Genomic DNA, 26,522 nt, shown 5'->3' on the forward strand with positions numbered 1-26,522 from the left:
ATTCCTGTTCCACACTTCTACCCTCACTGAAACCCACGCCAGGTAATCCGTTTCTTAAAAGCTTTTTTTATTTTTTTATTATATTTTTGTGGGTTTGATTTTTTTTTTTTTTTTTTGGTTTTGTTTTTGTTTTTGTTTTGTGCTTTCTTCTACTCGTGGGTTGAACTGTTGATATTAGGCAAATTTCAAATTTCTATCTTGAACTATGCATTGTTCTGCAGTGATGAAATTAGGGTTTGTTAACTGGGTCTTTGATAAATTAAATTATTGATGTTAGGGTTTGTTAAAGTTGATGATTTAGTGTTTAATTGGATCCATGTTACTGAAACTTTGATGACTTTCTTTGATAGGCCAAAAACGTATTGACCCCTTGTGATTAAATTAATTGATTAATTAGCCAAATTATTAATTAATCAAATTAACATACAAAGCGCATGGTAGTACAAACAATTCACCAATAACTAAAGTATGCAGCAGAAAATAAATTGACACGGTGATTTGTTTACGAATGGGAAAAACCTACGTGGCAAAAACTCCACCGGGTAATTTTAAGGTCACCACTCTCGAAATTCCACTATTATCACAACAAGCAGTTACAAGTAAAGGAATCTCAGTACCTTATATCAAATTACAGTTGAACCCTTAACCCAATACCCAATTGGACTTAATCTGTAGTGACAATTTCTCCTTTTAATGCACGACTCCCAAGTACGTGACTAACCAATTGCGCGGATCCCAGTACGTGACTTCAATCATCAACTAGAGAAGATTGTTGACTGCAAAGTTCTTCAATTCATCCACATGATGAAGATCAAGAAGATGCTTGGTCACAAACTCCTATGGTGTACAAACACAGTAACTTCTTCAGAAGAGATGAACTAGGGCAGAATTTCGTCTCTAGTCACAATTTGCTTGAACAAACTTTTCTCAATACTTGTGCAACTTGTATACTCTTTAATGGTCCTTAAAATAATCCTTTTATATGTCTAGGGTTAGGAGAAAAGAAAGCCCAAATACACATTCACGGATCCCAAGAAAATAGAACAGAGAATCTGTTTTTCTTAAACCTCGACAGATAGGAGTTGTCAAGCACACGGGTTGAAATAGCTTCTTAAACTTGATAGATGCAGCTGTCGAGCTTTAATGAATTTTCACTATTCAGCTTGTTTCTTGGACAGACTTGAATTGCTTTAACACTTGATCTTGAAACCTTGTTTCTTGAAGTATTAAGAACACCTAGATTTACCTAATTACAAGTAAAGTGCATTTTGTCAAAAGATTAGTCAAATACATAAATAAATGACATATGTTCTTAACAAGTGAAACACATATGTTCTAACATTCTTCTTGCTAAATTTGATAATTTCAGAAATGATATTGTGTTTATTAATGTAATATTGTTGTAGTGTTATTTTATTTGATTTTATTTGTTAAGTTCTTGCCTTGCTTTCATTTACTGTGTTGGGATATTTTATTTGATATTGAATTATTATTTTGTTTACTTCTGTCATCTATATCATACCAATCCTCCCAAAATTAATTGGTTGAATAGGTTACCCTTTCCATTACTTTTGGCAATTTTTGTTGATTGCATGCTCTACTTAAGTTTTTGTTTATATAAAGTTCTCCAAACTCTAGTAAAAAGCAATTGTGAACTCTAGGGCTGCAATTTAGGCTTGCAGTAGAGTGTATGTCAGTTATTTGACAGAGAATGTCAAATTATGGCTCTTGCTATGTGATGATCAGGCATGATATTAGATTAGATCATCAAGTTATGAAATTGGTTGGGTAAGAGAGTTTGAGGTCAATGATAAAGACTGGTTGTACTTTCTTGGCTTGGAGGACATATGCCCTCATGTTGCTCATAGAAGGGGTATTGTACTGAAAATTGATATTAGAGAGGAAGCATTTACTATGCAGACCAGGCTGATGTTCCATCTAGTAGTTCTGCATCCATGTGTCATACTTTGGTTGAATGAAACTTATTGATGTAGTGGAGTAAAGATAGTCTACCTTAGCAAGGTCAAGTGCAAGGATTGAGATCCTTTCCACTTGGATTGAAATAGACTAAAACCAATTAAAAAGATTAGATCATGCTGCATCATTTGTGTATAATTAGACGGACTAAATTCAGCCACCTCAATGGCTTGGTTGAACGTTTTAGAAAACAGACATTTTATGTTGGCAACTGTGGTCGAATCAACATACCCCTAAACATGTAAGATGACCAAAATACACCTAAAACATCTAAAATTACCAAAATAGGGGTTTGGGGTATTTTGGATGTTTCGAGGATATTTTCGACAAATTAAAGGTTCTAAGGGTATTTTAGTCATTCTATAGGTTTCGAGGGGATTTTGGTAATTTTTTAGGTTTCGAGGGAATTTCGGTACTTTTTTAGGTTTTGGGGTTATTTTGATTATATTTTAGATTCTAAGGGTATTTCAGTCATTTTTTAGGTTATAAGGGCATTTCTGTCATCTTTTAGGTTTTAGGGGTATTTCAATAATTTATATATATTTTTGGTTATTTCGGTAAATTTCTAGGTTTCAGAAGTATTTTGGTAATTTTTAGGTTTTGGGATATTTTGGTAATATTTTAGGTTTCGGGGGGTATTTTGGTCATTTTGTGGGGTTTGGGGGGTATTTTGGTCATTTTTTGAGTTTGGGGGTATTTTGGTAATTTTTAGGTTTCGGGGGTATTTTGGTCATTTTCTGGGTTTTGGTGGTATTTCGGTATTTTTTTTGGGTTTTGGAAGTATTTTGGCCATTTTATGGGTTTTGGGGGTATTTTGGTCATTTTTGGGTTTTGAGGGTATTTTGGTCATTTTTGGGGTATTTTGGTAAATTTTTAGGTTTTAGGGGTATTTTGGTCATTTTTGGGTTTTGAGGGTATTTTGGTTTTTTTTTTTTTGGGGTTTTGGGAGGTATTTTGGTAATTTTCTAGGTTTTGGGGATATTATGGACATTTTAGAGGTTTTGGGGGGTAGTTTGGTCATTTTAGAGATTTTGGAGGTATTTTGGTCATTTTAGTGGTTTTTAATCATATTTGGTGATTTTAGAGATGCCGAGGGTATCTTGGTCATTTTAGAGGTTTCATGGGTATTTTGCTCATTTTAGAGGTTTTGGAGATATCTTGGTCATTTTAGTGGTTTTTTTTAGCATATTTGGTAATTTTAGAGATATCGGGGGTATTTTGGTTATTTTAGAGGTTTTATGGGTATTTTGCTTATTTGAGAGATTTTAGCAATATTTTGCTTATTTAGAGATTTTGGAGATAATTTTGGATGTCCAAGGGTATATTGGTAATTTTGGAAGTATAGGGGTATTTGCGTCATTTTAGGTATTTAAGGGTAATTGTAATTTTGGAGGTCAAGAGGGTATTCAAGTAGTTTTAGAGGTATTTGAGTCATATTGGGTTAAATGAATGTGTTACAAAATAAATGGGTTGGGTTGATAGTGGATAATTAATTTATATATAAACGAGTCATAAATGGATAAATGGGTAATTACATACCCAACTCATTTATAACCCAACCCACCCATACGAAATAGTAGGAATTCAAATAGTGTTTATTTATTTTTTAAATACAAAATTTTTTTTAAATATTGGCTTTGTAAGGACTACACTAATGCAAGCTCCAAGGGCATATAAAGCGTTAGTGGGAGGGTGCTCCTTTCGATGTGGGATTACAAGCAAGCTATTGGTCCTACACTCAGTCGAAGAGTACAAATCAGTGAGAGCTTGGCTCCCCAAGTGAGTAGTAGTATACTAATACAAGCTCCAAGGGCATATAAAGCGTTAGTGGGAGGGTGCTCCTTCCGATGTGGGATTACAAGCAAGCTATTGGTCCTACACTCGGTCGAAGAGTACAAATCCGTGAGGGCTTGGCTCTCCAAAGCGGACAAAGTCCTTACAGGCTTCATTTAAAATTTTTTATTTTTATTTTTTATAGCTTGGAACATACGAAATAATAGGAATTGTGTTATCATGCGTTTAATAAAAAAAATGTTATCATGCTAGATTGTGAAGGAAAGCCTATTGTAGCTATGGTGAAGAAGAAACGACAATAATGAATACCGAACGCATAGAAACTATAGCAACTAGCAATAAGGTTGTCCAAAAAGAAGGATTTTGTTAATAGGAGTCCTTAGAATATTTGTTAATAGACTATTTTAAAAAAAATTTTAATACCACTTTCATGAGAAAATTAAAAAAAAAAAAGTAAAAAAAGTTAGTTACATGTTTTTTTAATAAATATTTTTAAAAATACTTCCTAAACATATTTTTTCTTTTGTATATATATTTTTTTAATTTTTAAAAATAGTTCGTAAATCAATGCCTTTAGGCATTTGTTAGCATTGATGCGAGTTTGTTGTTACTCACATCCAAAATAGTCAATTGTTGCAAGTTTGCTAGTGATTGTGGAATTAAGCTTGATAGATTGTTGTATGATGAGTCCAAACTCTATAGATTACTTAAATCACTAAAACTTACTAGTATCCTCCCAGAAAGGTTGTTTTGTGAGATATTGAGAATCTTTACATTCTCTAGACTACCTAATGAAGCTGGAATTTCACCAGAAAGTTGGTTCATTGACAAGTCTAACAAAAAGTAGAATCTGTGGTTTAACCATGATCAACCTTGTTTTGACCGCTTCCAATTCACAATCACATCATTTTTGTGATTTTCCATGTCAAAACCACCATTAAAATACATATTGTTGATAAAACTAATTATGCTAGGTGTTTCAATCATACTAGCAAAATTTTCAAACTTCGGAGGGATATCTCCAACTAGATGGTTGTTGGAGAGATCAAGAATTTGGAGTTTGGTGAGGTTGGAAATGCAGTTTGGGATTGAACCATAGAGAGAGTTGTTTCGTAAATTTAGGAAATAAAGGCCTGAGATTTGGCAGACACAGTTTAGAAACTCACTTGTGATTTTGTTGTCATGGATGTTTAGGTGTTCAAGTGTTGTCATATTAATCAAGTTACTAGACAATCTGCTAGAAAACTTATGTTTGCCTAGAATTCTACTTTTTTCGGAAACATTTGATGGAATTTCACCTGAAAATTCATTTGAAGAAAAATGTTTGCCTAGAATTCTAGTTTCTCAGGAAACATTTGATGGAATTTCACCTGAGAATTCATTTGGAGAAAAATCAATGGTATGGAGCCTTTGATTGAAGCTAACATCTGGTAAAGTGTTGCTAGAAAATTTGTTGTTTGACAAGTCCAGTAACATGAGACTATGAATGTTGGCAATGGATTCAGGAAGATTCCCTGAAAAATTGTTGCCGTCCAACATAAGAACCTTAAGTGCAGATGCATTACCAATGTTGCTTGGTAGTTCTCCATAAAAGTTGTTACGAGACAGGGAAAGAACAACTAAATTGTCGGAGTTGAAGAGAAAAGGTGAGAGAGAATCTGTGGGATTGTTATCTGACAGAATTATATATTCAGCTTCCATTTCAACAAGCCATTGTGGGAACCTGTGAGCTGTGATGCTTCCTTCCAATTAAGTTATTCAATTTTAGTAACGAAATGGAGTATAACGTTAAGGGTTGAAATTAAATTTTAAAACTTTAGGGGTAAAATTAAAATTACTCCGAACTTTAATTTTGTAAATTACAATTTAATCCAAAAAAGTGGGTTTAAGTTTAAGTTTATAGTATATACTATATGCCATATTGCCTCTCTGTCTTTTGACTCTTGGCTTTTGCACCATACAACATTCTATAGCTGCTGAAGTTATAGCTCAAGCCCAGCCAATCACCATGGAAGAAATGAGTAAGTATAAAAATATAATAAAGACCATAAAGGTATATCAAGAAAGCCAGGTTGCATCATAATGATGGCCAATTAGGTTCAAATTACTTGAGTTGGCTATCAGCCTACCATTTCCATATAATCTATATGGTCTCAAACACCAAGTATTTCAGTATCTATAGTATTCTCTGTACATTGCAAGGGCAACAATTAAAAAAAAAAAAAAAACTATAGTAATTGAACTACAATCAATCATACCATCATATTTCAACAATGCTTTTTAAAAAAAATTAAATTAAATTAAAAATCAATAATTGGGGAGAAGAATTTGAATATTAAATGCCTTTATTATAAATATCAGGAGTTACCAATTAAATTATAAAACTTTTAGTATATTTCAACAAAGTATATAAAATACCATTTCATGCATATGTTTTTTTTAATTTTATTTTATTTTATTTTTTTATTGGTAAGTTTATACACATATTAGTCTTAAACCCACCAACCTGTTATCCACTTGTTTTTTTATATACCTTGTATACGTTGTTTAAACTTTAAAGTTTAAACTAAAACTTATTGTTGTATGTACTTCTTTAAATTGAATATATAATTTCTTTTATATTGTCAGTATTGAAATCGTTAGGTATTTCTATAGTAAAATATCGTGATATTTTATTATTCTCATAGTAATAGTAAATCTCATCATAAATTTAATTGATGAGATTCACTACTATACGAGAGAAGAGTACTAAATAATTTTCTTCTAAAAAAAAAAATTACTACATGATTTTTACATGCTTGACTTTCCATTCCATAACCATATTCTTAATTACTACTTTAAGGGTACGTTTAGTATGCTGTAATAGTTCCTGTAATGGAATAGTTATTCATGTGTAATATCAATTCGGTTATTTGGTTGCATTTTTATTACATGGATGTAATAGTTATTCCTTAATGCATATAATAGGTTTTAAAATTAATATATTTCCAAAAATATAAAGTTTCCTTATACATTATCCTTTACAAGCTTTTCATATGTAACAACCAAATTTATGAATAGTAGTAGTTATTCTATTATAATGTTTTCTATTCTCAGTAATAAAGATTATTATTCTTAATGTAATCTATATTTAGTGTATCAAACGTATTAAGTTTTTTCCAAAATGCACTTTGATGAAACCAAGAATTTTCAAATAGAGTATATGGGACTTGGGCCCGATATGGCCCAAGTTCAAAAATTGAACTTCCATAGCCTTTCAATCATGGGCCAAGCTAAAGCACATGCACATCAGTACGTGACTGCTATATAAATCGTCAAAACTGATACCAGCCCATATGTTTTTAGGCAACATTGGTCATACGCAATTAGGTAGTTTCCTTTTTAGTGACTAGTGACATCTTGCAAAACCACATTGAAATTTTCAATTTTTTTACAATTCACACATCACATATGATAAATTTAAGGACCGAACATATTTTTTGACAATACAATATATTTTGTCCTTAAAATTTAGGTTAAGTTCTATTTTATTTCATTAGATTTGAAAATTTTCTTTTCAATCCTTAGAGCACTCGCGTCAACATAGATAAAAATAAAATAGCCTCTAGTCAAAATTATAGCTAAAATTCTGGGGTCCCTTTCTTTGGCTCATCAGCAAGAGCAACCTTTGCAACAGAGAATGCTGCAGCAGCAAAGACCAAGTCCCTCCTCCCACTACTGCTTCTCTCTTCCTTGCTGTTGTTGAATTCCAATTTCCAAGTTGGTTTTTTCTCCTTCTGAGGCCTTGGCCACAACTAGGCCACGGCGAGCTGAGGAAGAAGGGTGTTGTTTGGTCACGGTTGAGGTTGCACCAGCTAGGAATCAGGCAGTCATGGTCATGGAAGCCATCTTTGCAGTCTGATACTCTAATCACTCTCTTTGTTGTTGTCAAAGTAATCTTACATATGGAGCAGTGTAGGAATATTATTTGCTAGATAAAAGTGCAAATAGCATATGGTGATCGCATGTTTACAAGGCCTTCATAGTTCATATCCATTTCCTTATCTAAGAGATGTTTGGACAAATGGGTTTTGGCCACGTGTTCTTTATCTTACTGAACACTTTTTGGTAGAACAAAATGGTTTTATATGTACTTTCATTTGCTTGAACTAGTGGCATCGAAAAAAGAAAAAGAAAAAAATAATTAGTGGCATATATTAGGGATCTCACTGCATTTTCAAAATGTTTACCCCCCAAAAAATAAAATATATATTCAAGTCCCTATTTACAAAATGAAATCATTATACCAAAACTTAAGAATTCATTATCATTATACCAACATATTGGTAAATTAGCAAAGAATAAAGGGCAATATCCGAAGATTAGGGCAATGGCTTTAAGATAATACTGATGGGATCAATAATTCTTGCTCCGCTAAAATTAATTTGAAAACACAAGCACAACAACCAAAAAGGAGAGCCTATTGTAGCTATGGTGAAGAAGAAACGGCAGTAATGAATGCCAAACGCATAGAAACTATAGCAACTAGCAGCAAAGTTGTCCAAAAAAGAAGGATTTTGTTAATAGTTGTCCTTAAAGTATTTGGTAATAGGCTATTTTTAAAAAGTTTTAATACAACCATTTTCATGAGAAAATATATATAAAAAAAAAAACTATCAAAAAAGTTAGTTATATATTTTTTTTCTTTTTTATAAATTTCTTTTAAAAATATAATTCCTAAACCAATATCCTTAGGCATTTGTTAACTTTTCGCTAAAAAGAAATCAAATTAACCAGAAAGCAAGAACACTAATATAAAGAAAAATAAGCCTCACTAGCTACTAAACTACAACATGAAACATCAATTTAAAAATAAAAAACATAGAAGGGATCCTAACAGCATAACATTCTTCATTGAACAGTGTTCTTAACCCTAGTTTTCGTAGCAAATCTAGCTCTTACAGAAGTAATAGCTTTCATAAACTCCACTTCACCTCTCATTTCAAAATTGAGAATGCTTTTATTTTTTTATCCCTCTAGATATGAAAAATTGTAGCCTTACAAGCCAACTTACTTGTTGATACTTATGAATGACTACTTGTCACCATTTGCTTGATTGAAAGCCTTTACAATGCTGGGATTTAGATCTTTGACCACTGCATGCATAACTTGTAAGAGACTTGACATTTATACTCTTTGCCTTCTTTGTTGATGGCGGTAATTTGGAGGCTTTGTCAGGACAAAACTATCAGTAAGATATAGAATTCCCTCTATTACAAAGAATCCAATTGCATATCCAATTCCCACTCCTTCCCATGAGAACCATGTTTCCTTATTTTCAACCCTTTGTGGTTTTGTTGGGGACAAATCTTCTAGATATGGCACTCGAATTTACATTCCGCACAAACTGTTGTTGTTGGCATAATAACTTGGATCAGCCAATGTATCCATTTGGCTACCAACTGGAATCTTTCCTGTGAGCTTGTTGTTACTAACATCCAAAATTGTCAGTTGTTGCAATTTTGCAAGTGATTTGCGGAATTGAGCCTGATAAATTGTTGTGTGATAAGTCCAAACTCTCTAGGTTCTCTAAACAACCAAGACTTGTTGGTAATCTCCCATAAAGGTTGTTGTGTGAGATGTTGAGAACCTTTAGAACTTTCAAATTGCTTAAGGAAGCTGGAATTTCACCAGAAAGTTGGTTCATTGATGAAAGCTCGAAAATGTGTTGAAAAACACACGAGCTGTTTAGACTCTAAAAACAAAAGTTACGGTTTGGTTGATTTTACACTAACTTAATATTAAATGCGGAATAGTGTAAACATAAGCGTATAAGTAAGAGAACTACTCTAATCCATATTTAAAGCAACACAGCAGTAAAAATGAAATGAACAAGAGTAAGGAAGAGAAATGCAAACACAGATAACACTGAGACGTGTTATTAAAGAGGAAACTGAAGAACTCGGTGAAAAACCTTTCCGCCGCCCTCCAAGCGGAAATCGATCCACTAGACAATCAGTTGGGATACATGGGTTAGCAAGAGACCCTCCAAGCCTAATCTACCCGATGTACCTAAGCCTTCCAAGCTCCTACTCCAACAAGGCTTCTTGGAATCATGTCTTGTCCAGCTCTTCGAATCTCGCAACAAGTTCTATGTTGCATCTGCCATCCTTAGCTTCTTCCAATGCTTTTCAGCAGCTCCAAAACACTCTTAATACTCTGAATAGGTGTGGGTTTTGTTTGGATACAAATCTCCTCTCAAAGTATGACAATAGGAGAGGGATGGAGAAGAAGCTACAATGATTTCTCACTAAGGATGAGTAGCTTTCTCTCAAAAAGATGGGTGTGTGTGTTGTAGAAAACCTATCTAGGGTTTTTCTCTCTGAATGGTCTCTCATACATTTATAGGTAATGAGGGTATATATAGTATGGGTGAAGGGTAAGAAAGTCACTCATTAAAATCATTCAGGCAGAATGTTTTGCGACTATCTCGCGGGAAGGCTTTACCCGCGAGACATTAGCGAAAACGACAGTCTGGCACGACTCTTCAGCTTCCAGTCATGTGCTTCTCGCATGGCTCTTTTGTGGGTTAGCTTCCAACGACACACTCGTGAGATCCACTGATCTTCAATAAAGCTTGAGTCTTCACCAACTTAATACTAAACCCAATACAGTTAAATCCCACAAAATATAAGGAAATAAATTAAAGCAATTACAATACTTTTTGTCATGGAATGAAGCCAACATAAAACATAATTGTAAATCACAACTTTACAATTGACAAGTCTAACAAATAGTAGATCTTGAGTCTATCCAATGATAGATCCTGTTTTGACTTCTTCCAAATGATAGTTACATCATCAATGTTGTTTTTCTTGATGATGAGATCAACATTTAAATGTATAGAAGCAACGGAATATGAAAGATTGAGATATGAAAAATTGATGGTTGTTTCCATAACAACAAGATTTCCAAACTTCGCAGGGATTTCTCCAACAAGATAATTGTTTGAAAGATCAAGAATTTGGATGTTAGTAAGATTGGAAATACAATTAGGGATTGAACCATGGAGAGGGTTGTTTCGTAAATTTAGGGTATGAAGGGTGGAGATTTGGCATATAAAGTTTGGCAATTCACCTGTAATTTTGTTGTCATGTATGTCTAGGTATTCAAGCTTGCCGAGATGAATAAGGTTTCTAGACAGATTGCCAGAAAAATTATTTTTGCCCAATGCAAGAATTCTAGTATGATGGGAAAAGTTTGTTGGAATCTCACCTGAGAATTCATATGAAGATAAATCAATGAGTTGGAGGTGCTCATTAGACCTGAAATCTGGCAAAGTGTTGCCAGAAAATTTGTTGTTCGACAAACATAATAATGTGAGTGCATAAATATTGACGATGGATGCCGGAAGCTTCCCCGAAAAATTGTTGTCAACCAACCCAAGAACTGAGAGTGTAGTGGCATTACCAATGTTGCTTGGTAGTTCACCATGGAAGTTGTTTCGAGATAAGGAAAGAACAACTAAATTGTGAGAGTTGAAGAGAAAAGGTGGGAGAGAACCTGTGAGATTGTTATTTGACAAAAGTATATATTCAACTCCCATTTAGCCAAGCCATTGCGGGAACGTTCCTTCTAGTTGGTTCTCCCACAAGTTCAAAATTTTGAGAGTCTTCTGTGTAGAAATCCAGTTTGGAATTTCTCCTACGAGACCACAAGACTTCATAGACAACTTAAATAGCATAAACCTTGGCACTATCTTTGCATTGTTATTCCAAGTGAGATGATTGCCTCCAAGCACAAGAATCTTCAAGCCCTTGATATAGGACAACTCGGATGGAATTTCTCCAACAAGCATGTTATTGTCCAATTGAAGTGTTTCCAACTTTGTTAATTTCAGTATTGATGATGGGATTCTACCTGTCAACTTGTTGTTGCTCAAGACCAAACTAGTTATGTTAGATAGATTGCCAATATCAATAGGAATTTCCATTGACAATGAATTGTAGCTCAAGTCCAATATTTTCAATTCCTTCAAATTTAGAATTGAAGACGGAATTTTACCAAGGAAATTGTTTTTAGCAAGAGACAATTGATGTAACTTTGTCATATTCCATATCTCCTTAGGAATCTCCCTAAGGTTATTTTCCCAATAAAAAATATAATTCAGGTTCAATACCCTCAAATTTTGAGGAGATGCTACCTCACTTAGAGTATCATGGAATGAATTGGAACTCAAATGAAGATATTAAAGATACCTCAAGTGAAGTAGTTGAGAGGGAATGGAGCCATTGAAGAGATTAAGACCCAAATCAAGATTAACTAATTTGGTCAAATTGCCAAAGCCATCACGTGGCAATTCTCCTTGTATTGAATTGTTGGACTAGTCAAGGTGCATCAAGCTTCTAATGTGAAATAGCGGTGTCAAGATGGTGGAAGGCAACACTGGCTCCTGTGAATTCGACGTGATGATATCGTCCAAATATATAGCTAGCACAGTCATGGAACCAAAGCGGGAACTACAAATGACCCCATCCCAGTGGCAACAATCTGAGCTGGAATTCCATGAATCTAACCGATACAGTACTTTTTGTTGAAGAAGTAGCATTGATGATGGAGGCTTTAAAGTGGAGAAGGGCTTGTTTTTAATGTTCAGGACAAGAGGGAGAAGTGATGAGAAAGGTGAGAAGTACAAGTAGCAGTAATAGTAGTAGGCTGAGTTTGGCCATTGTTGTGTTTCTTTGTTCTTTGTTGGCTCAGTGTGAGATAAATATAAATAGAGGTTCAGTTGTGCACTACTGACTACTAATGGGAACTGATCACGGCCATGGTATAGTCAACTCAACAACCGTTAGGAAAGAGTCTGGAAGGCAAAGAGCTTCTTCACCTGCTCCACTACCGTCCATATGTTATCGTTTCATCAAATAAAGTAGTAAATGGTTAATAGAAGTTTCTTTCAAAAGAATTAATACATTGACTCGTCTCTTTCGATGGAATCAGTTTAGTTCAATTTTGGAAACTTCTTTTTCAGTAAAATAAATTTTTTTAAACATGGAGAAGTGTGTTTTGACAATATTCGAAATGGCTGATATGCATGCATGCAGCAGCATATCTCCATGGATGATATAAACAAAGCTTTTGGTAAAATCCTTTCAAAGATGTGGTCATCTATTATTTTGCTTTAATTTTTGCAAGTTTTCTGGGCATGTTTGATAGGCTGTAATAGACACTGTAATGTAATAAATATTCCTATGACATAACTATTTGGTTGTTTAGTTATGTTTTTATTACAATGAATAGTTATCCCTTATGAATAGCTATTTTCCAAAATGAGGAATAACTATTCCTTATCAAAAGTACTGAATATCTATTCCTTCACCTTATGTAATAACTTTTTTTAAAAATTTCCTAAAAAGTCATTAATTGCATTTTCAAAAGGAAATAAAATAAAATTTCTTTGTTATTAATTATTAGTTCTATTTTGAACACCCTAAAATAAGTGTATTTTAGGAAATTTGACTTAAAAATAATTTAATTACATGTTCTTTTTATACTTTATTGAATTGTGGATGCATATTCAGGTTTCTATTCATAAATGGTCACCAATTTAATGTATTCCTTGTAATACTTATTTCTATTCCCATGTAATAATCATTACAATGTACTAAACGTGCCAGTTTTTCAATTTTAGTAGAAACACACAATATGATTTAGTATATAAATTATATTTATAAAGTAAGTAACATATTAGATATTTTTTAGTCTTTTTGTGTGAACAAACTTTTTAGTCTTTTTTAATTAACAAATTAATCAAAGGGTGTTGAAGGTGGAATAAAATTATAAAAATCCTTTGGTTGTTCTAATTTGAGTGTTCACACCACACACATTGTTTTTTTCCTCTCCATATAATATATTCAAAATTTAAAAGAAAAAAAAAAAATCAAATACATGATATAAAGTAGATCGTGGAATATAGAATGTAACAAAGAGTGAGACAAAGAAATTTTATGAGTAATGGTGAGATCATAATTTTTGCCACAACTTGCTCATGTGGCATGTCTTGAGTGATGGAATAAAAATAATGGGTTCACAACTCTACCACTCACGACTTGCCACGTGAGCAAATTGTGGGAAAAAAAAAAAATATGGTTCTAGCATTTTCCAAATTTATTGGGGAAAATGATAATAACATTCACATAATCATAATCTTCTTTTTGACTCTTAGGGTAGGGGGCGAAATTTCTTTATTAAATTTCCATCTATAATATCTTCTTGTTGAACTTAGAATTAGAAAGTTATTATTTAAGAGTTGGGAGGAGTACTGGGCTAGCTGTGGCTAGATAAGTCATGTAAACAGTTGATTGGTGCCCAAGGAAAGTGGCCGGAGCTTGGAAGCCAATTTCTCGTTTGTTTGGCTGTGTGATGTGATCTCTTAATTCCAAGGACTGGACAAGCGTGTTTGAAAAACCAAAAAACTATGCCAATACCAATCTACAATATTGTTATGTTTCTTTGTTCCTTAATTGTTGGACATGGATTGAATTGGATGGTTATGAAAACTAGTCTGGAAGAAGGAAAAAAAAAAAGCGTGAAGATTTGACTCAACGGAGACTATAGAAATTAAGAAACTTAAATTAGACAAAATGTAATAAAAAAATAACTTAATATATCAACATCACCAAAAAACTATACCAATCCCAATCTGCAACATGGCTGAGTTTAGTGACTATCGCTATTGTTATGTTTCTTTCTTCTTTAATTGTTGGGCGTGGATTGAATTTGATGGTTATGAAAACTAGGCTGGGTGAAGGAGAAAAAAAAAAAAAAAAACACGAAGACTTGACTCAATGGCGTCTATAGAAATTAAGAAACTTAAATTACACAAAATGTGATAAAAAAATAACTTAATATATCAACGTCACCAAAAAACTATACCAATCCTGATCTGCAACATGGTTGAATTTAGTGACTTTTGCTATTGTAATGTTTCTTTCTTCTTTAATTGTTGGATGTGGTTTGAATTGGATGGTTATGAAAACTAGGTTGGGAGAAGGAGAAAAAAAAAAAAAAAAGCACGAAGACTTGACTATGGTAATTAAGAAACTTAAATTACACAAAATGTGATAAAAACAATAACTTAATATATCAATGTCACCAAAAAACTATACCAATCCTGATTTGCAACATGGTTGAGTTTAGTGACTTTCGCTGTTGTTATGTTTCTTTCTTCTTAATTGCTGGATGTGGATTGAATTGGATGGTTATGAAAATTAGGCTAGGAGTGGGAGGAAAAAAAAAAGGAAGACTTGACTTAGTGGTGGCTATAGAAATTTGACAATTTGTTTTTTTGTTAAGTGAAAAATGAAAATAGTATATGAGACTTATAAGTATTAGTTCTAAACACTACTCAAAATGAGGTGATTATTTTCTAACAAAGTATAATTGATACAATATGTTATATTTTCTAAATTAAGCTATATATATTTGTCATTTGATAGTGTTTTATATTTTGTAAGTTTTTATTTTTTTATTTTTGGGTCTAGAAAACATAATGCATTTCACATTCAATTATTATATAAGGCGAGATATTTTGTAAATAATGTAATGTGTGATTGAAATTTATTTTCAGTACTCCTTATAAACGATTAATCATCTATATTTATTGAATGACCTAAAAAAAGCAGATATAAATAAATTTATCACTTAAAATAAGAAAAATATAATTTTATAAGAACTTACGAACATTACACTGAAAAAGTGACATAATTGTTAATGAAGCAGTTCATCTTTCTACACAAACCTCTCCTCCCAAAGCATCACCAAAATGGACTGAAGTGAACCAAATTGATCAAAGTAGACTAAAATGGGCACCAATGAAGCGAAATTGTCCAAAGTGGACCGAAGTAGAACAAAATAACCGAAGTTGATGAAAAACACTGAAGTGGACTAAAGTGAACCAAAAGTACCAAACTTGATCAAAATGTCACGTTGACGTAGCTTAATAGAAGCATATCAACAATACATACTACCCTTCAATTTTTAAATATTGTATAGACACTGTACAGTCCCTCTGTCCTTTGACCCTCTTCTTTTGTACCACACAACATTCTATAGCTGCTCAAGTTAATGGGCTCAAGCCAAGCCAATCACCATGGAATAATTGAGATAAGTACAAAAATGTAATTAGACTATAAAGGAATATGAAGAAATCCAGGTTGCATAAATAATGATGGCCTAAATAGGTCCAAATTATGAAATTACTTGAGTTGGCTATCAGCACTTCCATATAATATATATAGCCTCAAACACTAAGTATTTCAGTATCAAAAGTATTCTGTACATTGCTAGGGCATGCCAAATATTTTATTAAAAAAAAAAAAGAGTATAGTTATTGAACTAACTAGAACTAATTATACCATCATATTTCAACAATGTTTAAAAAAAAAAAATTTGATAGTTGAAGAGGGAAATTTGAATCTTGGACGCTTTTATTATAATTATTAGGAGTTGTCGATTAAATTATAAAACTCTTGACATATTTCAACAAAGTATATAAATACTGTTAGGATATATGTAGTTCACTTGTTAAGAACATATGTCATTCTTTTATGTAATTGGCTAATCCTTTGACAAAACACACTTTACTTGTAATTGGGTAGTTGTAGGTGTTTTTAATACTTCAAGAAACAAGGTTTCAAGATCAAGTGTTGAAGTCATTAAGTCTGTCCAAGAAACAAGCTGAGAAAGTGCAAGTTTATTAAAGCTCGACAGCTAGCATGTGTCGAGGTTTAGAAAGCTGTTCAGCCCATGTGCTTGACAGCTGCTCGACACCTCCTATCTGTTGAGGTTTATGAAATCCAGAATTTTGATCTAATTTTCTTGGAATCCGTGAATGTGTCTTTGGGCCCTCTTTTTTCCGAATTCTAGACATATAAAATGATTGTTTTAAGGGCCGTCAAAGAGTTCACAAGTTGCACAAGCATTGAGTAAAGTTTGTTCAAGCAAATTGTGATTGGAGACAAAGTTTTGCCCTAGTTTATCATTCTTGAAGAAGTTGCTGTGTATGTGCACCATAGGGTTTTATGACCAAGCATCTTCTTGATCTTCATTGTTGGGATAAACTGAAGAACTTTGCAGCCAACAACCTTCTCTAGTTGGTGGTTGAAGTCACGCACTAGGATTCGCGCATTGGTTAGTCACGTACTTGGGAGCTGTGCATCAAAAGGAGAAATTGTCACTACAGAACAAGTTCAATTGGGTATTGGGGTAAGGGTTCAACTGTACGTTGGTATAAGGTACTGAGATTTCTTTACTTGTAACCACTTGTTGTGATAATAGTGAAATTTCGGGAGTGGTGACCTGAAAATCACTCAATGGGATTTTTGCCGTGCAATTGTCACTACAGAACAAGTCCAGTTGGGTATTGGGATAAGGGTTCAATTGTACGTTGGTATAAGGTATTGAGATTTTTTTACTTGTAACCGGTTGTTGTGATAATAGTAAAATTTCGGGAGTGGTGACTTGAAAATCACTCGGTGGGGTTTTTGCCGTGTAGGTTTTTCCCATTCATAAACAAATTACCGTGTCAAATTTATTTTCCGCTGCACTTAGATTAATTGGTTATTTGTTTGTGCTAGCACGGGCTTTGCATGTTAATTAACTTAATTAACTCACTTGGCTAAATTAATTGGTTAATTTATCACAAGGGGTCAATTCGTTTTTGGGCTATCAAATACCATTCAATGCATATGTTTTTTTTACTATCCGCTCATTTTTTTTATAAACCCTGTCTACATTGTTTAAACTTTAAACTAAAACTTATTGTTGTATGTACTTCCTCAAATGGAAACATACAATTTCTTTTATACAATGATTATGAAAATCGTTAGATACTTCCATAGTAGAAAAACACGATACTTTAACATTCTCATAGTAATAGTGAATCTCACCATAAATTTAATTGGTGAGATCCGCTACTTTATGAGAGAAGAGGATATCACGTCACTGTACTCCTAGAGTACTAAATAATTGCATGATTATTACAGGCTAGGCTTTCCCTTCCATAACCATATTCATTGTCTGTTTAGGAACAGTTTATCTAGTTGAAGTTGAAAACTTTTTACTGAAAGTACTATAGATAAAATAGTACAGTGGGGTCATGAATAGTACCAAAAAGTGCAATAAGTCCCATAAATAGTATTAAAAATAAACTGAATAATAAAAAAAACTAGCTTTTTAAGCCATTCCACGCACACTAAATTACAACTTCGAGTTTTTTCCAAAATACACTTTGAGGAAATTGAGAATTTCCAAATAGAATTTATGGTACTTGGGCCTAACACGGCCCAAGTTCAAATATTGAACTTTCATAGCCTTTGTACCATGGGACAAGCTAAAGCAATTGCCATCAGTAGGTGACTGCTGTATAAATAATCAGCCCATATGTTATTAGGCTACATGGGCCATACAAGTGAGGCAATTAGGTAGTTTCTTTGTAATCATATTGATTTTTGATTTTTTTTTTTTTACAATGCACACATCACATACGATAATTTTAAGGACCAAACATACGCAATAGATTTTTTTGGGTAAAAAAGCTTTTCAAATTTTTAAAAAATAAAAGTAGAATTTAACCCAAATAATTTAGGGGGTGTTTAAAACATGCACTTAAAAACATGTGTTTTGTTGTTTGAAAACATGTGTGAAAATATGTGTAATATTATTAAAAAATTAAAAATATATATTTGAATGGGTGTACCAAACGAGACCTTATTTTCACCCCCTTTTTTTTTTTTTTTTAATGATTCAACAATTAAATCAATGCATAAATAAGAGCATGTACCATAAGTCCATGAATGAAGCCCCAAAGGTCCACAAGCAAGTACAGCGTGACAGCCTCTCGCGACAAAAGTGAAAGTAGATAAGGCTCCCTTTGATCCTATTGGTTGAGGTCAATCTAAGTGGGTACCACCACATAGAATCTCTTGGTTTATGGGACCCACATATCACATGACCATGAACACGTGGGGAATATTCACTAATTCTAATAGGGTTTGTTATCTGCCATGTCATAGTCAAATCATCAGAGAGATTCAAAAAATGACCAATGGGTAACACGCCGAGGACGTGGACTGTGTCTTCACACGCTTGTCCCACAATAAATAGCTCAGGTGATAATAATAATCTCTCAAGGTAGTTTCTTTTCTTCACTAGGTTTTAAAATTTTTTAATTTTATTATTAATTAATTAAAGTCTTGAATTTTATGAAATTGAGAATTTAAAAAAAAAAAATTGTGATATTGGTTGATGCCTTACAGTGTTTTTAAGGGAGATATTCAAAAAATTCAAACCCTTCAATTTCTGACATCGAATTATCAAAAAATTAAAATTATGAAACTGTTTCAATTTGAAATTTTTATTCATATTTGTTATTGTGGACTGTAATGAAGTAGAGAATAAACAAAAAATTGTTGATAGTAACTACTTTTGAGTTTCAATTTGGCAAAATGATTTTTTTTTTAAAATTTTCTCTTTCCCATTGCAAACTCTAATTTTATTTGAATATAATATGATTTCAACTCCTTAATCCTTACCCAATGACTACCAAATTAATTTATATGCAAATCAAATGTGAAATGTTCAATTTTAATCAATAATTAATGTAAGAAATTGTTATCTATCTATCTATCTATCTATCTATACTACTAATAACAGGATTCCCTATTTGGATTTCAATATTTTGCGTATTAAGGGTGTGTTTGGATACTGCTTATTTCTGAAAACTGAAAATTGAAAACACTGTAGCAAAATAATTTTTAAATGTGTGAATAGTGTCGTAGGACTCATTTTTAATGAAAGTTTGCTTAAAAGAGGTTTGTAAGTTCCGTGAATAGTGCACGAGAACCATTGGAAAACAAAAAACAAAGCTGATACGCGCTTCTAAAAAAAAATGATAAAGAAAACGTAGACGCAGTACTTTTTAGCACTATCCAAACAGATACTAAGTTATCCTCACATAATTTTTTTTTTTTTTTTTTGATCAGCCTCACATAAAATTTTAAACTCTCTAAAATACTCCTATCTTTTAGTTAAATAATTTTAAATTAAAAAATAAAAACTAGTTAAAAGAGTAATTTATTATTTTTTTAAAAGTTCCTAAGTTTTAAATTTTTTCCTTTCACTTCTCCAATATGAATTACCACTTTTTTATTTTAAATTTCAAATTTCAAATTTTTATTAACTCTCATGTAAAGAAAAACCATAAAAATTAGGACACTATTTTAATCTCACTTTTAAATATTATGATACTAAACCAAAAATTAAAAACAAAAAAGATCCTCATTGTGGTAGTTTCTTAAAAAAAATGATGTTAATGATAAGTCCAAATAAGAGCATCCACAGCAGTGGAACTAAAAATTTAGATATTTGGTACCATAAAAAGTTATTTTATCTATTTTATCTACTCACCTTACAAAACATCCCGCAGCAGTGGATCTACTTTAGCTTTCAACATAATAAAATAATATAAACATCACAATAAAATAATATATTCATTATAATAAAATAATATATCTACTACAATAAACAACAATCACAACCACTGCAACCGCTAACGTTGCCACTACCGCGACCACAACTGCCACCACCACTGACTCTTCCACCACCACCCCCACCACTGCAATGATATTTTTTTACCACTTCAATTTTTTTTTTTTGGAGAAAATTTACCACTTCAATTAAATATCCCTTGTTTATTATTTTTTATTCTCTATTCCTCTTTGTCTCTTTCTCTTTCTCTAAACCAAGATGAACCAACAAAGTGATCAAATTTTCACTCTTTCTTCACAACTGAGCAAAGCCACTGCCACCTAAACCCCCACATCACAACCCAGCCATAGCCACCTCCAAATACCCATTACCTAGCGACCATGATCATTGCTAGATACCCACTGCCCAGCCACCATGATCATAACCCATCATCGCCAAATCGACTCACTGAGACCCACCAAACTCATAGCCTAGCCACCGTGATCACAACCAAAACCCGCACCACTGTTATCAAACCCATCAAGAAAAAACCCAACAACCCAAAATTGCAAACCAATCGGCAACCCACCACCACAACTCAATCAATAAACCACTAGAGGCTCTCGCCTTCCTCGTCGGCGCGGGTTTGTGGGTTGTGCCATAGGTTTATGATCTTTTTTGATAGGCCAAGAATGTATTGACCTTTTGTGATATATTAATTGATTAATTAGTCAAGTTAATTAATTAATCAAATTAACATGCAATGTACGTGGTAGCACGAACAAATCACCAACTAAAATAAAGGGCAGCAGAAAATAAAGTTGACACAGTGATTTGTTTAGGGATGGGGAAAACCTACACGGCGAAAACCCCACCAGGTGATTTTAAGGTCATCAATCCCAAGAATCCACTACTATCAAAACAAGTGGTTATAAGTAAAGGAATCCTAGTACCTTATACCAACCTATAGTTGAACCCTTACTCTAATACCCAATTGGACTTGTTCTGTAGCGACAATCTCTCCTTTTCAATGCACGGCTCCCAGTACATGACTAACCAATAAATGCGAGAATTCCAATACGCAACTTGATCACCAACTTGAGAAAGATGTTGGCTGCAAAGTTCTTCAGTTCATCACACAATGAAAATCTAGAAGCTCCTTGGTTACAAAACCCTAAGGTGTACAAACACAGCAGCTTCTTCAAGAGAAAGATGAATTAGGGCAAATTCTGTCTCCGGTCACAATTTGCATGAACACAAATTTGCTTCACACTTGTCCAACTGTGCAACCTTTTACGGCCCTTAAAATAATCCTTATGTATGTTTATGGTTGTGAGAAAAGAAAACCTAAACACATACTCACGGATTGGATGCAAAACAGAACTGAAAATTTGTTTTTCATAAACCTCGACAGATAGGGTATCTATTGAGCTTCAGGCTTCACAGCTTTTTAAACCTCGATAGATGCTAGCTGTCAAGCTAGCTATTGAGTTTTAAAATGCAATACTTTCTCACTTGTTTCTTGGACAGACTTGCATGGCTTTAACACTTGAACTTGAAACCTTGTTCCATGAAGTATTAAACATATCATAGATTTACCCAATTACAAGTAAAGTGCGTTTTATCAAAGGATTAGCCAATTACATAAAATTATTGACATATGTTTCTAACATCAAATCACATATGTCTTAACATTTCTCTCTACTCTAACCAATCTGCCATGGGTTTGTGATTTGTGGTTTGGGTTTGTGTTTTGTGGTAGTTGTATGGAATTTGGACCAGTGTTGCTTCAATCTTTCTCTCTACTCTACTCTATGGGTTTGTGTTTTGTGTTTTGTGATGTGGGTTTGGTGGATTGGCTTTGCTTCAGTGGCAGTGGTCCGATCTAGTGTTTTTCTAGTGGCTGGGTGTTTGATTCGGTAGGTTTTATATAGATTTTATGAGCACTACCACTGGTGAGTTGGCCGGCAAAGCAGAGAGGAGATGAGGGATGCCGGAAAGAGAGAAAGAAAGATAAAGAGAAAATATTATTTTAATGAAAGAAAAGGGAGAAGTTTAATAAAATATTATTATTTTTTGGAAAATGTTAATGAGTGCCATTGGGGCATTGGTTAAGAATCAATTTTAAGAAAGTTTTGATATCACTTTTATGGAAAATGAAAAAAGCTGTCAAAACATTAATTGCTTTTTTTTTTCTTTTCCCATAAAAACTTTCTTTAATTGGATTGTTAACCAATGCTCTACGACACTCGTTAACATGACCCTTATTTTTTTTAGCTTCTTGCTATAGTGCACAACTAACTGTAGCAAGAAGCTAAAAAATTTTAGCTATGTCTCCACTATTGTAACATGCATTTTTGTGTTTTGGTGAAGCTAAAATAACTATATAGCTATTTAGCTTCACTACTGCTAATGTTCTAAAAACTAATAAAAACTTGTCAACTCAATTACATTGCTCCTCTCCTTTTCTTTGATGTTCCTTAATAAAAGTTTTCTTCCCTGGACCTCATGGTCCGGGTTCTCAAAAAAAAAAAAAAAATATATATATATATATATATATATAAATTAACAAGGGGTTTCTGCTCTTAAAATATATATATATATATATATATATATATAAAAGTACTTTAAAATAAATGCCAAAACAAAACTCTTATAAATTGTAATAAGAGTAGTTGGACCTCCTTTAAAGTATTAACCTAGTAGGTACAAATACAACCCACAAAACTTAATATAGAGAAGAATATACTAGACAAATACATAACCTCAACCACGTATGACAAAACAGTCTTTTGCTTCTGCCTGGACTAATTCTTGATGAATATAACATTGACTTGACTTGTATTGGATGCTTCTATCTGCAAAGTATTCCCAAAGTAATTTAATCAGAGAAATAAACAAACAATTACTAAAAAAAATGTATTGGAACTTGTGGTTTGTTAATTTAATCAATATTAATTCATGTCTAGATTCTAATTACATAATAGTACACCCCTACAACGGCAAAATCATGAAATTACGAGTCTATATTGAAAAGGAAATAGCTAATTTAGACTACAACTTGATCAAAATACCTGACTTCGACGTAGATTCTTTTGCTACAGTGTGATATGAATTTAGATCCTTAATTTCAATTTTAAAATTTACATGTTTACTATCTTGTGCCAATCAATGGGTACGTCCTTAAAGTAAACCAAGCCAAGCCTATTGTGCATTTGTCGTAATTCAAAAAAAGATATAATCAGGTTTGAACTTTGAATGATGGAGCTCAAATGTCATAATCACATAGAGAATAAATAAATAAAAATAAAATTTGGCAAAAATTTCAAAACAAATTAATGCTCAAGAGCCATGTAGTTAACTAGTTAAGTACAGCAACATAACTTGCTCTCTAGTGAGAATCAATACCCTCCTTATTACTTTAACTATCGCATTATAATTTTTTTTTTTAGTCTTTTTTTTAAGCATTAATGGAAGGTGTGGGTTAAAATAATAATAAATATTCACCAAAAAAGAGTTAAAATAATAATAAATATTCACCAAAAAAAGTTAAAATAATAATAAGTATTCACCAAAAAGAGTTTAAATAATAATAAATATTCACAAAAAAAAAAAGTTCAAATAGAAATAAATTTTAACTGTGAGGACACGATTTGAGCTAGTCACCCGTTATGTGGAAGGACTTAAACTCAAATAAGCCCAAAACAATAAATTTATAGAGAATGGGTTGGAAAACTGGACTATAGTTGATCAAACAAATATTGGAGTAAATTCAAATGATAGGAGAACGAAAAGAAATGGGATTATCTTGAAGAGAATTGGTCCTCGGCCAGATCTGAGGTACACTATTCTTGTTTACTATTCTCAAGTTGGGTTACAAATTTAGTTTCTGAATAATATTCTTTTTTTCTTCTCCTTTCTGACTCCCTTTCCATGAAGGAACTCTTTCCTTATATAGTTCCTTCTAAAGCATCTTGATCTTACACTTGTTAATTACCTGTGTTACCATTTGAGTGCATGTCCCATCAGACACCCTCTCTGGTCATGTAGGCTTTGGGGCAGCCAACTTTGCACTGTTCAGGGGTCTTCTCCACATTAATGCAACTAGGAAGGTAGCTGTAGAATATTAAATGCGGTGGTGACAGCTTTCTTCCTAAGATTTCTGACTCCTTCTCTTGATCTAATGTCTCTACAACATCTACTCATATCGACAAAACTTCCTGGGAGATTCTCTTGCCTTTGGCAAGCCATCCATCCTTACCTCGACTATAGTTGGCCAAGGATAAATTTATCCTCAACTCATCTCGCTTTGCTTTTATGGCCAAAAATAACTATTTTATTTGTAATATGGTTTCTGATGATGGAGATTCTTTCTCCTTGGACTAGGCTTTATCTTCGGCTTGGGTCATAGGCCCAATGTACACATGTATAATGAACTTCCGGGCCTAATATCCCTACAATAGCCCCTCGAGATTCTTCTTTCTAACTCCTTGGGAAGAAAGGAGGATTTCGACGTCATCAGGTTTATCTGGCACCCATCTCACCCCGTCTATGCTCACCGATGCACTGTTATAACTGCCTAAGGCATGTTTCAGTAGCTTCAGTTTATGAGACACGCTTTTCATTTAATGTTGGCGGCCTCATGTCTCCCATGTTCTACGGTGCGATGCGAATCCAACGGTTGAGGGCTTCATTAGGTACCGAGTGGGAGTTTTCCTGCTTTTTGTTCCTTCTTCGATATAAATATCTTTCAAATCAACTTATCCTCTCATTTTACCATTCCATCTGTTCTGGCGCATATACCTTGAACTTGCACACTTTTTCAGCACACTTGTGTCCTTATAAATACCAACAGCTTATCCAAGGACCCTTTTACTCTTCCTGTAAGTCCTTTCGCACTTTTCCCTTTTATTATTTTGTACGTTCTCCTTCTCTATGCATTTTTTTCTTCTTCGTATCCTCGGCCTCATTCTCCTTCCTTGATCTCTTTAGTTCTTATCACCCTCTATAGAAATGGGTAGATTTAAGAGTTTAGTAGACTTTGAGGAGAGTATGGCTAGTTTTAGGGCTTAATACAGGATCCCTCCTAACGTTAACCTCAGATATTGTGAGGAAGGGGAGTGGTTTGAGCGAAGGGAGGAAGGTGAGGTTGTGATTCCCAAGATCGCCTTAATAGAAGGCGACATGAGAATCCCAATAGGGACAGTTATGAGGGACTACCTTAGGTTCTATCATTTAGCACCCACCCAATGTACTCCCAATGTATTTAGGATATTAGGGTGTGTAGATGCCTTAAACGAGAAAATGAGGTTAGGGTTAACCCACCATGATGTCAATTGGGTATACAATCTCCACCATTTAAAGGGGAAAAGGTATTACTTGAAGACGAGGGTGCCCAAAATTAGGCTCATACAGTGCCTTCCCGAGTCTAGTAAAGGGCTTAATAAGGATTTTTTAATCGTATCAGGGGAATGGCATGATGGCCTTCCCTGCCCGATGATAAAGGGGCAACCAGGTGTGGTTCTAGGAATAGGAAAAATGCTTTACTTTTTGCCTTATTGTGTTTTGTGTTATTTCGCTCTTAATGATCTATGCCTTATGACTTTTGCAGATAGATGCATCACCGAACCACATTTAGGTTTGGTCAACAAGGAGGACTTAGACAAAATTCTTAAAGTCGAGGTGTTTGTAAATGAAGACGACGGTCAACTTTGGGCGGCTCATTTGATATTAGGAGTCACACCCATTTCTCGTGCTTTCTAGGCACCCAAGTGTGTGATAAAAGCTCACGACCCACGCCTTCATCGAATCAGTGTTGCTATAGAAGGGTTTCTCCTTCCTGAAGGTGCTCCAATCCCAGAGGGTACCTTAATCACAGAACCTATACTTCATCCTCATCCAGAACCAGAGGGTTCCTAAGCCGCTACTCATATATTTGAAGGCATACCCAAAGTAAGAGCTTCGTCATCACAACCATTTACCAATGCTGCCACTTAGTCTCGCACCATTCATCTGGAAGAAGAAGATGTGGTGGAAGTGATTGATTTCGAGGACAAATTTCAAGTTTTCAACCGATCCTTGTCCTCGAAGACCTCTTTTCCTAACCTCGGCCCACACTTCTCCCAATTAATCAACGAAATGGTCATTCAATGCTAACCCAAGTCAAGTTTGCTGGATTTAATCAAGTCCCAACCTGGGAAGGATGCTCCTGGGAGGTCAACCCGTGCTAAGCTTCCCATTCCTCC

At 33.7% G+C, this 26,522-nt stretch overlaps 1 protein-coding gene across 1 annotated transcript; it reads right to left on the reverse strand.

Moving 5' to 3' along the window:
• Window positions 1-10,513: 10,513 nt before the first annotated feature.
• LOC111987430 (receptor-like protein 46) lies at window positions 10,514-11,356 on the reverse strand. Its single transcript, XM_065766489.1, has one exon. The coding sequence runs from the start codon at window positions 11,354-11,356 to the stop codon at window positions 10,514-10,516; it is 843 nt and encodes a 280-aa protein (XP_065622561.1).
• Window positions 11,357-26,522: the final 15,166 nt, after the last annotated feature.

This window comes from Quercus suber, unplaced genomic scaffold (genome assembly GCF_002906115.3).
Source record: "Quercus suber isolate HL8 unplaced genomic scaffold, Cork oak 2.0 scaffold_710, whole genome shotgun sequence".
Taxonomy (NCBI): domain Eukaryota; kingdom Viridiplantae; phylum Streptophyta; class Magnoliopsida; order Fagales; family Fagaceae; genus Quercus; species Quercus suber.